The following is a 13,545-nucleotide window of genomic DNA, read 5'->3' on the forward strand; positions in this document are numbered from 1 at the left end:
GATAATCAAAATTTAAGAAAAATCTAAATAGTCGATTGAGTTTTAGCTTGATTAATATCTGTATTATTGTCGGTGAAGAAGAACGTGAGTTCAAGTACGTTGAAATGCAGTATTCTACTATTTAAGGGTTGAGGAAGGACTATAAGTAATTTTAGACATTGTATAAAAAAAAAGCTCCAAATACTCACGTGTCCCTAGCTACTAGTGCAATACTAAACTAACATAAGAAAAAGAAACAGAAAAAAAAATGTTGATAATACTACGAGCCTTCGATAGGTGCATACCAAGCAATGATAAGTTTGTGCTTCTCATTCAGAGCATGTTAACCATATAGAATCTCCCTCAATCACGACCTCAGACTAATCTCTGTCCCTAAGTAAATTTGAGGGTCATAATGAAATCTAATCTGATTAATTTAAACTTAATTTAATTTGATTTAATCATGAAAAGTCAACGATCTGAATTCAATTTATTGAACCTGAATTTGATAAAAACAATAACAATTTTATTTATTATTTTTTATAAAAAATTATAATTACAATTAAACAACTCTTCAAAAATATATATAAAAAATAATTAAAATATATCAAAAAAAGAAATGATTTCAGGAATCATGTCAGCTTTGGGTTGAAATTTTTGTTTACATATTAGAAGATACAAAATCCATTAATTTATTACTTACCTTATTTCACTGACTTAATTTCTCCTCTCTCACATATATACAAATTATTCTAATTTGCTCCACCAAGAAATTTCTTCAAAAAATTGCTTCAATGGAATCTCGTGCAGAAATGGTAGATGATTTTATTTTTATTTTCTATCACTTCATCTTTAAATTAATTTATTTTCTTGGATTTTTTTTATTTTTTTGCATGCAGTCTTGTGTTTTGAAAGTGAATATCAACTGTGATACATGCAGAAGGAAGGTGATGGATGTGTTACAAAATCTCCATGGTAATTCATTTCCTTTTCTCATATTGTAGTGATTTAAAAAAAAAAGAAAAAAAAACCCTTTTTTTTTCCTAGAAAATGTTTTCCTAGAAAGTAATTTTCTTTTTTCTTTTTTTTTTGTGGATTTAGGGGTATATTCAGTTGTTATTGATGCAGAGAAAGGGACCATGAAAGTTTCAGGGAATGTAAACCCAAATCTAATTTTGAACGTCTTTGAAAAATATGGGAAACATGGTGAAATCTCCTGTGTTAAATTTGAGGGTGAAACTAGGGACCCATTTTACCATCACTCTTGTAACTATTATGGTGGAAATGGGTTCATTCCTTATGGATCAATTCACCCATATCCATTTATGCAAGGGCCAGACCCTTACTTTCCATGGTATGATAGTCATCACTATGTCCCAACACCTTTTCCACCCCTGCCGCCTCCACCTCTACCGCCGTTGCAACCCGTGATTAACTATTTTCCACCTAAAGCACCACCAGCAGTTGAATTTGAACCCTCTGAGGAGATGAATCCAGATAGGTGCAATATAATGTAAAATGATGCTATATTGGTAGCATTGTTGGATATTTGATTTATTTACATTTTAAAGTTTAGTGTGATGAATCCGGGGATGTACCTATCGGTATTTGGGGATGATGTATGTAACAAGTAGTTAGGAGCACTCGTATGGATCATGCATAATTGATATTACCTCGTTTTTTGTGTTTAGTAATGATAAAAGTACTATGAAAGGTATTATATTAAGACTAGTTAAATTGTATTTTGCATCGTTTATTAAAAAATGAGCAAATTAGTCCCTGTACGATAGATCAAAAAGTAAACTGGTCCTTTCTGTTAAAGTTTATCGATTTCTATTGTTGAAAACTGGTGTAGTTGATGGAATAACCAGATAGTTATACTTGACAGTTTTTAACAACAGAAATCATGTTTGATTAAATAAAAAAACATTATAATTTTAGCACTTTTGAAAAATTAATAATTCAATTTAAGTTTTTTAATACAAATTTTTAGCTTTGGCCTCAAAATTTATAATCTATCTCAGTCCCTCTAAACAAAAATTCTAGCTTCGTTCCTAGTAGAAATAGATGAATTTTTTTAATAAAAGAACCATTTTGCTTTTTTATTTAACATACAAGGACTAATTTACTCACTGTTTTTAGTAGAGGAGGCAAAATGTAATTCGACTCTTAATACAAAAGCCTCCATAATACTTTTACTGTCTAATAACATAGCAAGGAAGATTTGATATTGAATTGTTTTCTTGTCTATATATTCTACAATTAGTACAACAAATAGGTATTGAGGAAGTGAAGCTTTGTCTTGTATTTAGATAAACTTTTCTCAATGAATGTAAATGATTGATCTTCAAATTCTCATTAATATGTTTGTTCTTATGTGTGTATGTATATATCTATATATGTGCATATTCTTTTTGCTCCTTTTATATAAGCACATTAGAATAGGTCAAATTTTTTAGACCCTACTCTATAATTCATTCTCTTCATTCAACCAAAAATCTATGCCATTTTCATTCAAGGGTCATTCTGGTCTAGTCTTGAATGTATAATATTTTTTCACGTGAGTGTCGAAATCTTAATTAGAATTGAGAAACAAGTAAAGAGTTTTTAGGTATAATGACAAATTAAGCTCTTAATATTTATATTTTTTGTCAGTTTGGTCATCAATCTTTAAAAACGAATCAAATTATTGTTTCTTTAATGGAAATATTGACTAAAGCGTTATATTTTCAAACATGGTAGCTAATATGACAATCCATTTGTACATTTTTCTTTTTGAATTTTATTAACTTTTTTTATCATTATTTTGGATTTTTTAACAATTTTTAAACCTTATTCTTTTTTAAATGTTAATAGTAAAATTTAGTTAAAAAATAATAAGGATTAAATTGACAAAAATGTAAACATTGAGGATTAAATTTATCATTATATTTTTTTAAATTTCAAATAGTTCAAAAGGGTACTTTCTAGAGCTTTTCACATTCACTTCTACATATGTTATGGGAATCAAATTCTTGTTGATCCAATTTACTCAATGATTTTATGTGATTGAAAATGAAAGCTCTTGAATTTGTAGCCACATAGGTGTAAAGGAACCATAGATTCTTTTGGTCACTTTTCAAATTTCAATCTATTTTCTCTGTGAAATACCCATTTTTTATTTTTTTTTGCGGGTTTAGATTAATTTAAAATATGTCATAAGTCTTTATACTTTTCGTGAGGTTAGATTTTTATTTTTAGAAATTTAGTCTCTTTTTTTTTCAAATTTCAAAATTTAAGTCTAACTGTTGACAGTGTTAAAATTATTTTGTTAAATTTAAGTTCATTACAATATTATTCTTTTAATTACATTGTTACCAAGTGAATAATTTATTTTATTTCAAAATGTCGCACCAATAAGTTAAATTTAAATTTTAAAATCTAACTAATACAAAAACTAATTTATGAAAATAAAAGTATATTCTAAATTCTTCTATGGCATATTTTAAGCTTTTGATTTAGACATGGAATCATTGTTGCAACTATGAAAAAAAAGCAAATAATTGGAACAAATGTAACCCTAGTTTTGGACACAAAAGATTTGCGAGATGGCATTATTTGTAGTTTTCAAAATCATGACAATCAAGAACTTTGAAAAGAATATGGATAGATGAATGGGAATAGGTGTTTACAAGTGTCTTAAGCCTTTTAAATTTTGGTATAATGATAAATTTAATTTTTAATATTTATATTTTTATCATTTTAGTCCCTTTTTAACTAAATTTAGTTTTTAAACTTTTTAAAAAAAATTAAATTTGACCATCAATCTTTTAGTAAAGGTTGAATTGTTTTTTTTAATGGAAATATTGATTAAAAAGTTAAATTTTTAAATACGGCCTGCATGACTTTAATATTTTTATAATTTTTAAATTATTTGTTGATATATTATATAAGACAAATAGAGCTATATAAGCATGAAGTACATGTAAATTGTCACGCCAACATCATTAAGTTTAATCAGCATTTCCCTTAAGAAAAAACGACTTAACTCTTTTTAACAGATTAATGATCAAGTTTAATTTAAAAAAGAAAAATGACTAAATTAAAAAAAATTAAATCTTAAGGGCTAATTTATTATTTTGACATAATTTTTGAGTTTCGAAGTATCGTTATCCAAGATTGCCATATGCTTGGGGTTAAGTCAATTGATTGCCATAAATGCTTATATTTAAGCCAGTTATTTTGTTCCAAGTTGCTTTAGTGCAAAGCTAGGAAGGCATTAATATATGTTAGGGACAAATAACAACTACAATTATCTCGGTTTTGGTAAAAGTATCATGATGGCTCTTATATTAGGAGTTAGATTGTATATTTATCTTTTTATTAAAAAAGGGTAAATTAATATCTGTACATTAGATTAAAGAGTAAATTTGTCATTTCTATTAAAAATTTAATCAATTTCTATTGTTAAAAATTAGTGTGATTAACATAATAATCAAACAATTAAACTTAACGTGCCATGTATTTTGATGTACATGGACTGGTTTTAATAGAAAAACCGGTTTGCTCTTTTATCTAACTTACATGGACTAAGTTGCCCATTTTTTATTTAGTAAAAATGGCAAAATGCAATCTAACCCCTAAGACAGTGACCTCCATGATACTTTTACTTCTCGAATTTTTTTTCTCTTTTGGTTACAATATAGGAAGTTGAGACTTAATGCTCAACCAGATCACCGACCTTAGTTTCTCTACCCTTTGTCTCATGCCATAACATCTAGAACCACTTGAGGCGGGTTGTCAAGAACATGAAATCCAATCGCACAACATCGAACCCATTTAGTCATCGCATCAACAACTATATTTGCCATTCTTGGAACTTGTCTTATTTCTACCTTTCAGTTCCTCTTCATCCAATTCTGAATTTCGAAGCTCAGTTTCGGTAACCCGACCCCCTTTGGCCCAAATATCAAAATTCTACTCTTGTTTTGCAATCACACTTGATCAGCAGCCGCCACACCCTTTTATTCCAAATCGTTTTTAGACCATCAAGAATCACTTGAAGCTCAGAGTCTAAGATTGAACTCACACCTATATTTCGCTCATAACCAACTACCCACTGTCCTCCCGATCCTCTCCCTAAAAAATGAGTAAATTAATCTTTATACATTAGATCAAAGAGCAAATTGATTATTTATATTAAAAATTTAATCTATTTCTATTGTTGAAAATTGATGTGATTGATAGAATAATCAAACAGTTACACTTAACGTGCCCCATGTACCTCATTCTAATGTACATGATCTAGTTTTTAATAGTAGAAATGGATGAAATTTTAACAAAAAGAGCGGTTTGCTCTTTGATCTAAGTTACATGGACTAATTTACCTATTTTTTTTAGTAAAGAGAGCAAAATGCAATCCATTTAATCTATTTCTATTGTTGAAAATTGATGTGATTGATAGAATAATCAAACAGTTACACTTAACGTGCCCCATGTACCTCATTCTAATGTACATGATCTAGTTTTTATAGTAGAAATGGATGAAATTCAATCCGACCCTTAAGATAGAGACCTCCATAATATTTTTACCTTCCAAATTTTTTTGATTTTTCTTAAGTATTAGTGTTGATTTTCTTCTCATAACATAGATGAAACTTCATGGTGACATTATGTGTAAATGCAATTCAAAATATCTTGAAAGCTGTCAAAAAGGGATTAGTTGTTAGATTAATTTACATTTATTACTATGGTGATGTGTTGTAAAATCACTAATTTTTGCTCCTACCAAACTATAATTTGTCTATTTCCAAAAAGACATCCCAAAGTGTTGAAAAAATCATCATAGTCAGTCTTACAAAAGCAAAACACAATATCAACAAATCAATCAATTGACTTAATAACCCCCTGGATTGAATCAAAAGTAAAACTACAGCTAGAGTAAGGGCTTTTGATTATCAAAACTAGTCCTAATTGCCATCATGTTCAAATCTTAGTATTTGCACCACATTCAATTTCATCTCATCTTTTAAAACTTCTGGGTTTAATCACATTTTTTTCTTTTTATGTTTAAATATACACAAAATTTAAAATCTAATTTCTCTATTTAAAAATTTTAAAAATTAAGTCATTTATAATGATAAATTTAGCCTTCGACATTTACATTTTTTGTCAATTTAACTGTTATTCTCTCTCTTTTTTTTTAGCTAAATTTGATCATTAATCTATTGAAAAGAGACAAATCACTTTTTTAATAAAAATGCTAATTAAAACATTATTTTTTTAGCGATGTTGGTGCGACAACCTATGTAGTGGTCCATGTATGCTCCATGCTAACATGACACTATTTATCTATAAATCATATCAACAAATAATTTAAAATTATAAAATATTAAAAAAAAGAGCATGAAGTATACATGAAATGCCATACGAGCTGCCATGCTTAAAAATTTAATGTTTTAATTAATATTTTCGTTAAAAATAAAACAATTTGACTCTTTTTGAAAGGTTGATTGTAATTTTAGGGGCTATGAGTTGAAAATAGACTATGAGTAGTTTTAGACATCGTGCTAAAAAGAACAAATATGAACAGAATTGAAATTGATTAAAAAAATTATTGTATCGATTTTTTTATATTTTTCCGTAAAAAATAGTATTTTCCTTAAAAAATAAAATTTAAAATTAAACATATATATTATTATGTTATAATTTCATAATAAAATTATCAATTATATGTTAAAAAATTGATTAAAAAAATAAAATATTAATGTGATTAAAACAATTGAAGTGAAATTGAAAAGACCTGATATGAGATAGGAACCATAAGATACATAGAGGCATAGGAGTATCCCATTTAATATTTTATTTTCTCTATCATCCACCTGTATCAATAAATTAATTCTAATTGGTTGATTAGATCCTATATAAGTTCATGAAATTGAAATGCCACCATGAATTTTCTTTTTCTCTTTAAATTTGAAAGTTTTAGGTAATTAAATTACTTTAAAAAAATTTTGTGGATGGAGTCTTATAGTTATATTGTATGAGTATTATTATCAATGTAAAAAGATATGGATTCGAGCGCGGTGAAGAGTATTGTCTTTTTATTTATAGGTTAATGAGGGGCTATGGGCTATATGTTATTGATAGTTCTAAGTATTGTGTTAAAAAAATTACCTATAATGATAGTGTTACTAGATTTAGATTTGAGTTTTAAATACGTATAATGATTTATTTAATCCATCAACTTTATAAAAAATCATTTTAAATTTTCAATTAATTTTTTTTTATCTTTTTTAGCTTTTGGGTTTGTATTGTTTGTCAAATTACGCTAAACTAGAAGAAAAAAATTAATGTCTGTTAACTTTGCTGATGTGGCATTCACATGGCAGTCCACGTGAATGTCATGTTAGTAATTAATTAATTTTTAAAAAATAAATTTTTTTTTTATAAATTTATACTTTTTTAATTATTTTATTGAATTTTTAAATTTAAAAAATTAATTAATTGTTGATGTGGCATCGTGCCATTCCATGTGAATGTCATGTCAGCAAAGTTAACAAACGTTAATTTTTCCATTTATTTTGAGGTGATTTGACGAATAATGCAATTTTAAATGCTAAAAGAAACAAGAAATTAAATGGAGTGTTAAATATTTTTTTTTGTAAAATTAAAGGGTCGAATAAGTTATTTATCTTTTAAATATAAGTATGTGTGCATTTTCTTTTGAAAAAAAAAATATTCTTATAATCAGTGGCGAATCTAGGGGATGGCAGGAGCTCGGATCCCCTAAAATGTAAAATTGCTATTTAGGCCATTAATTTTTTTAAAAAAATTTAAATTAATAAAGGTAAAATTATAAAGATATAAACTATAAAAAATTAAAATTTCATCCACCCCTAAAAAATTATTTTAAATTCACCCCTGCTTATAAATGTTCGGATATATATTAAATACGAAATATTTCAAAATAAAATAAGAGTCCAACATGAGTTAAAAGCAAAAACTAAAGGAGCTAATATTGTATTATTAAACACATTATTTACATGAGGTGAAACTACGACATTAATCCTTTAAAACAATAAGGATTTTTATTGCAAATGAGCTATGACTAGACCTACTAATTTCGACCTTAGTACGAAAATTTAATGTGATTAATTCTAATTCAAATTTGATTCAACACAATTTTATCATAAAAATCAACAGTTTAAATCTGTTTAATACTAAATTCGGAAAAGAACTAAATAAAAATGATTTGAACTCGAACCACCTCAAACTGGAAACTAACCCAACCATAAAAATTTTAGACCGACCCGACCAAGAATCAACCCGAACCATCCCATCCTATCAACAGGTCTGGTTAATGCTTCAGACTACTAAAACTACTACATTTATGTACAAAATTATAGTGAAAAGGAGAAGAACAGAAAAATATATATTATACAAACATGGAAACTATATGATCAGTATGGAGATTTTGATCCTTTGATGATGATTAAACCATGACTAATTGTTGTTGAGCTTCGATCCTTAATCCTTCCTTCATTTTTCTGATAAATTCTTCAAATCTTTTGTTCATCTCTTCAGTACTTAACACGTTGTTTCCTTCCATTAATTCTTCTTCTTCTTCTTCTGGTTGATAGTTTTCACTTTCTTCAATATCTTCTTCTTCTTCTTCTTCTTCTGGTTCATAGGTTTCACTTTCTTCATTGTCTTCAACAAAAGGTTCATCAATTGATGACCCTTTTGCCTCTTCTTCAACAAAACCAGCATTTTCTTCCTTCTCCAAGTCCAACAATGGTGTTGAGGTGTCCAAGCGGGTCGACTCAGTTTGAGGGATGTATGTATAGCTTTTGAAAGACTGATGATTATAGTGATAATCACTAAGATTACTATGCTGTGATGAAGAACTAACGAGCCCAGAAAATTTTGCAACGAAAACAAGGAGGCCATTGCAAAGAAGGAATATGAAGTTTTTATCTATGTTATGGCTAATAAACTTGAAAGCAAGTGTGTTATGGAAAGTGAAGCTAAAGGAATGGAACAAGGAAAGGCAATATAAGTGAGAAAAAAACAAGGAAAAAACAGAAACTGAAAGAAGCAACTGAGTCAGCTTTCTATGGAACTGAGTTTCTATGAACTGACTCAGTGATTGCTTCTGCTTCTGGTTTCCTGTTTGATCCATTTTTTATCCCTTCAAACTTTCCTTTTGGGTGTTGGAGAGTTGAAATTGGAAATGGCTTGAAATTGGAAGATGCACTGGGATGTCTATGTTTGGTAATTTGTAAGGCTAAGAAACTAAAGGGGCATGCCCTTTTTATAGAGGAATCAAATTGAATTGAGTTTTTATTTGATTTTTTTAAAAATTTTATTTAACATTGTCATTACCAAATTTGGGTTTAAATTTCGAAATACAACTTCTTTTATAATAATTAAATTAGGATTTTTTATAAAAAAAAATTCTCTTTATATCTAATGTCTAAGTCGTTAACAATTACCATCTTTCAACAAGGACTTGTTTGTAAATATATGTTAAAAAACTTTTCTTAATAAATATTGGAATAGGATAACATAACTTGAACTTGTATCAAATGGGTGTTTGATAAAAATTTTAATCACCGCTTCATATAAGTAAAATGAAGAATTAACTAATAAATAGTGTATGCGATTTTTTTAAAGATTTACTCATTATACTTAAAAAGTCATCCAATCATTAACATTGTTAGTATTTTTTAGAAAAATACCAATTTGACATGTTGATTAGACTGCCTTTATATAATTTTGAGTTGACAAATTTTGACGAATAGTACTAACGGTTTTAGTGATTGGACTAGAACTTTTACTTAAAATTTCAACTTTTAAAATATACAGACTAAATCTCAAATTTCATAAAAATATAGAGGTTAATGACAAAATTTAACCATTTGTTAATATAAATGGAATACCAAATTAATGTCATTAAAACAAAACAATTATAGATGGAACTAAAAAGACATGATATCATATAGGAACCATAAGATACATAGAGGTCTTGGCTAGGAGTGTCCTTTCTCTATCATCCGCCCGTATCAATACGCTAGTTCTAATTGGTTATCATCAACTCATTTAGTTTGGGTTACAAATGAATATTTCTCTCTTTTAAGCGAATGTTATTTTGATTTAGAATATAGATATGTGCATTTGAAATGGGTAAGTTTAATTAGGTAAGGGTGGATTCGAGCTGATCCGAGTTTAAATATTATTAAGCTCGATTTGAAATTTGAAGCTCGATACCTCGTTTGAGCTTGATTGAATATCTATTTTTAAATTTGAACTTGGCTCGAGATATAATCGAGCTACTTGAGTTTGAACTAAGCTCAATAATTAAACTTCGAGTTAACAATATATATATGTAATAAGGTAAGGTAGGAAGCTTGAGTGTACTTACGTAACTCTTTGAGCTTAACGCGTTAACTATTTAAACCCCTAGGTGAAAACTTTTTCAAAGAGCTTGAGATCGTATATAGGGAGAATTGCATCAGTGTATGAGGTCTAAAGGTTGTAAAGTAATTAAATTTATGTATTAGTTATGATGGTGTAATGACATGTACATAAACGTTTAGGCTAGCTAGTATAACTATTTGTAATTACATTTATTTGAGTTACCATGTGTCATTTGAAATTATGTGAATACTTTATTTGAAATTTGAGCATGAGTATAACTTGAAATTAAGCTAGAATGAGCTTTAAAATGGTTTTGAAATTATTTGAGATTTATTGGTATCATATGATGATGTTTGGGGATGATTCGAAGTGTTTTTGAACCAGTTTTGAGGTCCTCAACATTAAGTCTTCAGATATTAAACCCTTCTAATATCGACACTAACAAGTCAATAGTAAAAATTTGTAGTAGGAAGAAATTCTCGAGACCTATAGGCCCAGTATTGAGATTTGTTGCCTACACTTAAGCCACTACACCTTCAAATCATTCTTGGTCCTCGGAACCCCATTTTATGTTGTGGGAAAATTCAAACACCTTGGGAATGGTTCAAAATAATTTCAAACATGTGTTCAAAGCTTGGTAAAAGTCTGAAATTGTATTAAATAATCTTGTTAAGTGATATTGCTTATGCATGTCGGTCATCGAATCATATAAGGGGTGTTACAATGCCTTCCGTTCTTGTACTTCCAATTTAAAAATCTCAATTTAGATATTAACATCATTTGTATTTTTTCGAAAAAAAATGTCAAATTGGCATGCTAATTAGGCTACCCTCGTATAATACCTAGTTGATAAAATTTGACGAAAACTAGTAATGATTTTAGCGATTGGACGAGGATTTTTAAATTGAAAAAGTAAGATACTTAAATTATTAACATTTAAAGTATATGGTCTGAATGTCAAATTTTATAAAAGTATAAAGACTAACAACGAAATTTTAACATTTTATTAACATAAATGGCATACCAAATTAATGCCATTAAAGCAAAACAATTATAGATGGAACTAAAAAGTCTTGATATCATATAGTAACCATAAGATATCATATAAGCTATTCGAGCTTGAGTTCGTTTATTAATTTTGTACTCAATTAAGTTTAGGGTTAATAATATATATTAAAGGTAATACTATAATTTAATAATATAAAAAAATTTAAAAGTTCGATAAAGTCTATGAGTCGTTTGAGTCAAGTATTATTAAGCTCGATAAAGTCTCATTTACTAAGATTATACATTGTTTCTTCACTTCTATGTCTTGTTTATTTTTCATCGACCCTTTCATCCTGAAGAAGCATCAGACGCCATTGAATCATCTTTGCCAGCTTCTTCATCAGTGTGATCTCCATTAACGATACCAAAAACATCTTCATCCTCAGCTTTTTCACTGTGTCCATTGGCGTCGTGTATGGGTGAACCAATATACATTGTCCACCCACTGGCTTTTCTGGACCTTGTTGGTTAGATTGTGTTTACCCTTTGTAACTTTATCAAGGTTCCAAGGCCCCAAACATCGTCAACCCTGATTCACTACTGCGCCATTCTTCGATGCCTTCATGGATTTTGGAAGGCTCCATACTAAAAAATTACTAGCAAAAGAAACATGTTATTAATTTAAGAACTAATTTTAGCATTTAGATTAATTTTTATTGTATTTTATACTCGAGACAGGAAGAAATATGCTATGAATTAATTTTGGTTAATTTAATTAATTATTTTTGAAAATTTTTAATTTAATTAACAGATAAAATTTTTAAAATTTTGATTAATTCAATTAATAATTGGATGCTGGTGATACTTTTATTATTTTTGTTTGGTTTTTGATAGTTTATTGGTCAACTTTTAATGGTCATGTACTTAAAGTTTATATGTTAATAATGTTTACTATTTGCCATGATACATGTTTTTATGTTATTAATGCTATCTTTGTTAGTGAATTAATGTTTGATTTTATAGTTGATTGATTAGATTAACGGGGAATACATCTATTCTTGGGTCAGGTTATCTGTTTAGACTTAAAGGTATATTCAAAATTTAAAAGGGTTTGGGCAAAAATATAAGGCTTGAAAAATAGACTTGGACAAAAAATTTAAGGCATTATATGAAGACTATGCATGATCTTATCTTTTTAATGGCATAATGAGTTATTCGGCTTTCCAACTTTATGAAAAAAGTCATTTTAGCCCTTTAATTTATTTTTGGCCTCTTTTTTTAGAAGATGCTATTTAATTTATAGTTTAGGCTAGAGTTGTTAATGGGCCAGATCAGCTTCTAACAAAATTTTAGGCCCCAATTGGTAGGCCCAGGCTCGATTCGAAAAATGAGCCTAAATTTTTACTCAAACTTAACCCAGATAAAAATGCTAAAATTCTAGCCCGACCTAACTTGCCCGTATTAATTTTTTTAATTTTATTTTTTAAATAAAAAATTAAAAATATAATACACCAAATACACTACAAATATTAAAATAAATGTTTCCCAACAAATTAAAAATAAATTTTTAAAAAAGTATTTATACTTAAATAACACTAAGATAAATGCAACTTAACAAGCAAATGCCTCTAAAATAGTACTAAAATTAACAATAAAACAAGTGTTATACAATATCTAAACATTAACAACAAAATAGTAATAACATAATAGTGAAATAGTAGTAAAATAGTGGGAAAAAATGGGAAAACAACAGCAAAACATGAAAAAATAGCAACAAAATAGCAGGGTTTTCTTTTTATTGCAAATTCAGGCCGAGTCAGGCATTGGCCGAAAAACCTTACCTAAGGCCTAATTCATTTTCTAAACAGGTCTTTTTTTTTTGCCAAAATCTATTTTTCGAGTCTACATTTTTATCCAAATCTTCTCATTTTTAGGCAGACCTTCAGGCCGGATAGCCCGACCCATGAACAACTCTAATTTAAGTTATTATAAGCCTCTTCGTCGACAAAAAAAATAAAAATAAAAATTCATCATATATAGCACGGCTCCAAACCTTTCCTTCAAACAAATTTTTTTCTCATTCTCCAAGTTTCACAATATATTCTTTTTGCTTGGTTTACATACTTTTATATTTCAGTGTCTAACAACAAAGTAGCTTTTAGAAAAGCTTTCATATTC

General features: G+C 28.1%; 2 protein-coding genes across 2 annotated transcripts; one reads left to right on the forward strand and one right to left on the reverse strand.

Annotated features, from left to right (window-relative positions):
- The first annotated feature begins 773 nt into the window (after positions 1 to 773).
- LOC107931108 (uncharacterized) lies at positions 774 to 1,496 on the forward strand. The gene is made up of 3 exons (XM_016862890.2): positions 774 to 794; positions 879 to 954; positions 1,081 to 1,496. The coding sequence occupies exons 1-3, from the start codon at positions 774 to 776 to the stop codon at positions 1,494 to 1,496; spliced, it is 513 nt and encodes a 170-aa protein (XP_016718379.2).
- Positions 1,497 to 7,950: 6,454 nt separating this feature from the next.
- LOC107931130 (calcium/calmodulin-dependent protein kinase type IV) lies at positions 7,951 to 9,257 on the reverse strand. The gene has a single exon (XM_016862914.2). The coding sequence runs from the start codon at positions 9,140 to 9,142 to the stop codon at positions 8,453 to 8,455; it is 690 nt and encodes a 229-aa protein (XP_016718403.1). The 5' UTR covers positions 9,143 to 9,257; the 3' UTR covers positions 7,951 to 8,452.
- Between the last annotated feature and the right edge of the window lie 4,288 nt (positions 9,258 to 13,545).

Source organism: Gossypium hirsutum, chromosome A04 (genome assembly GCF_007990345.1).
Source record: "Gossypium hirsutum isolate 1008001.06 chromosome A04, Gossypium_hirsutum_v2.1, whole genome shotgun sequence".
In the NCBI taxonomy this organism is placed as follows: domain Eukaryota; kingdom Viridiplantae; phylum Streptophyta; class Magnoliopsida; order Malvales; family Malvaceae; genus Gossypium; species Gossypium hirsutum.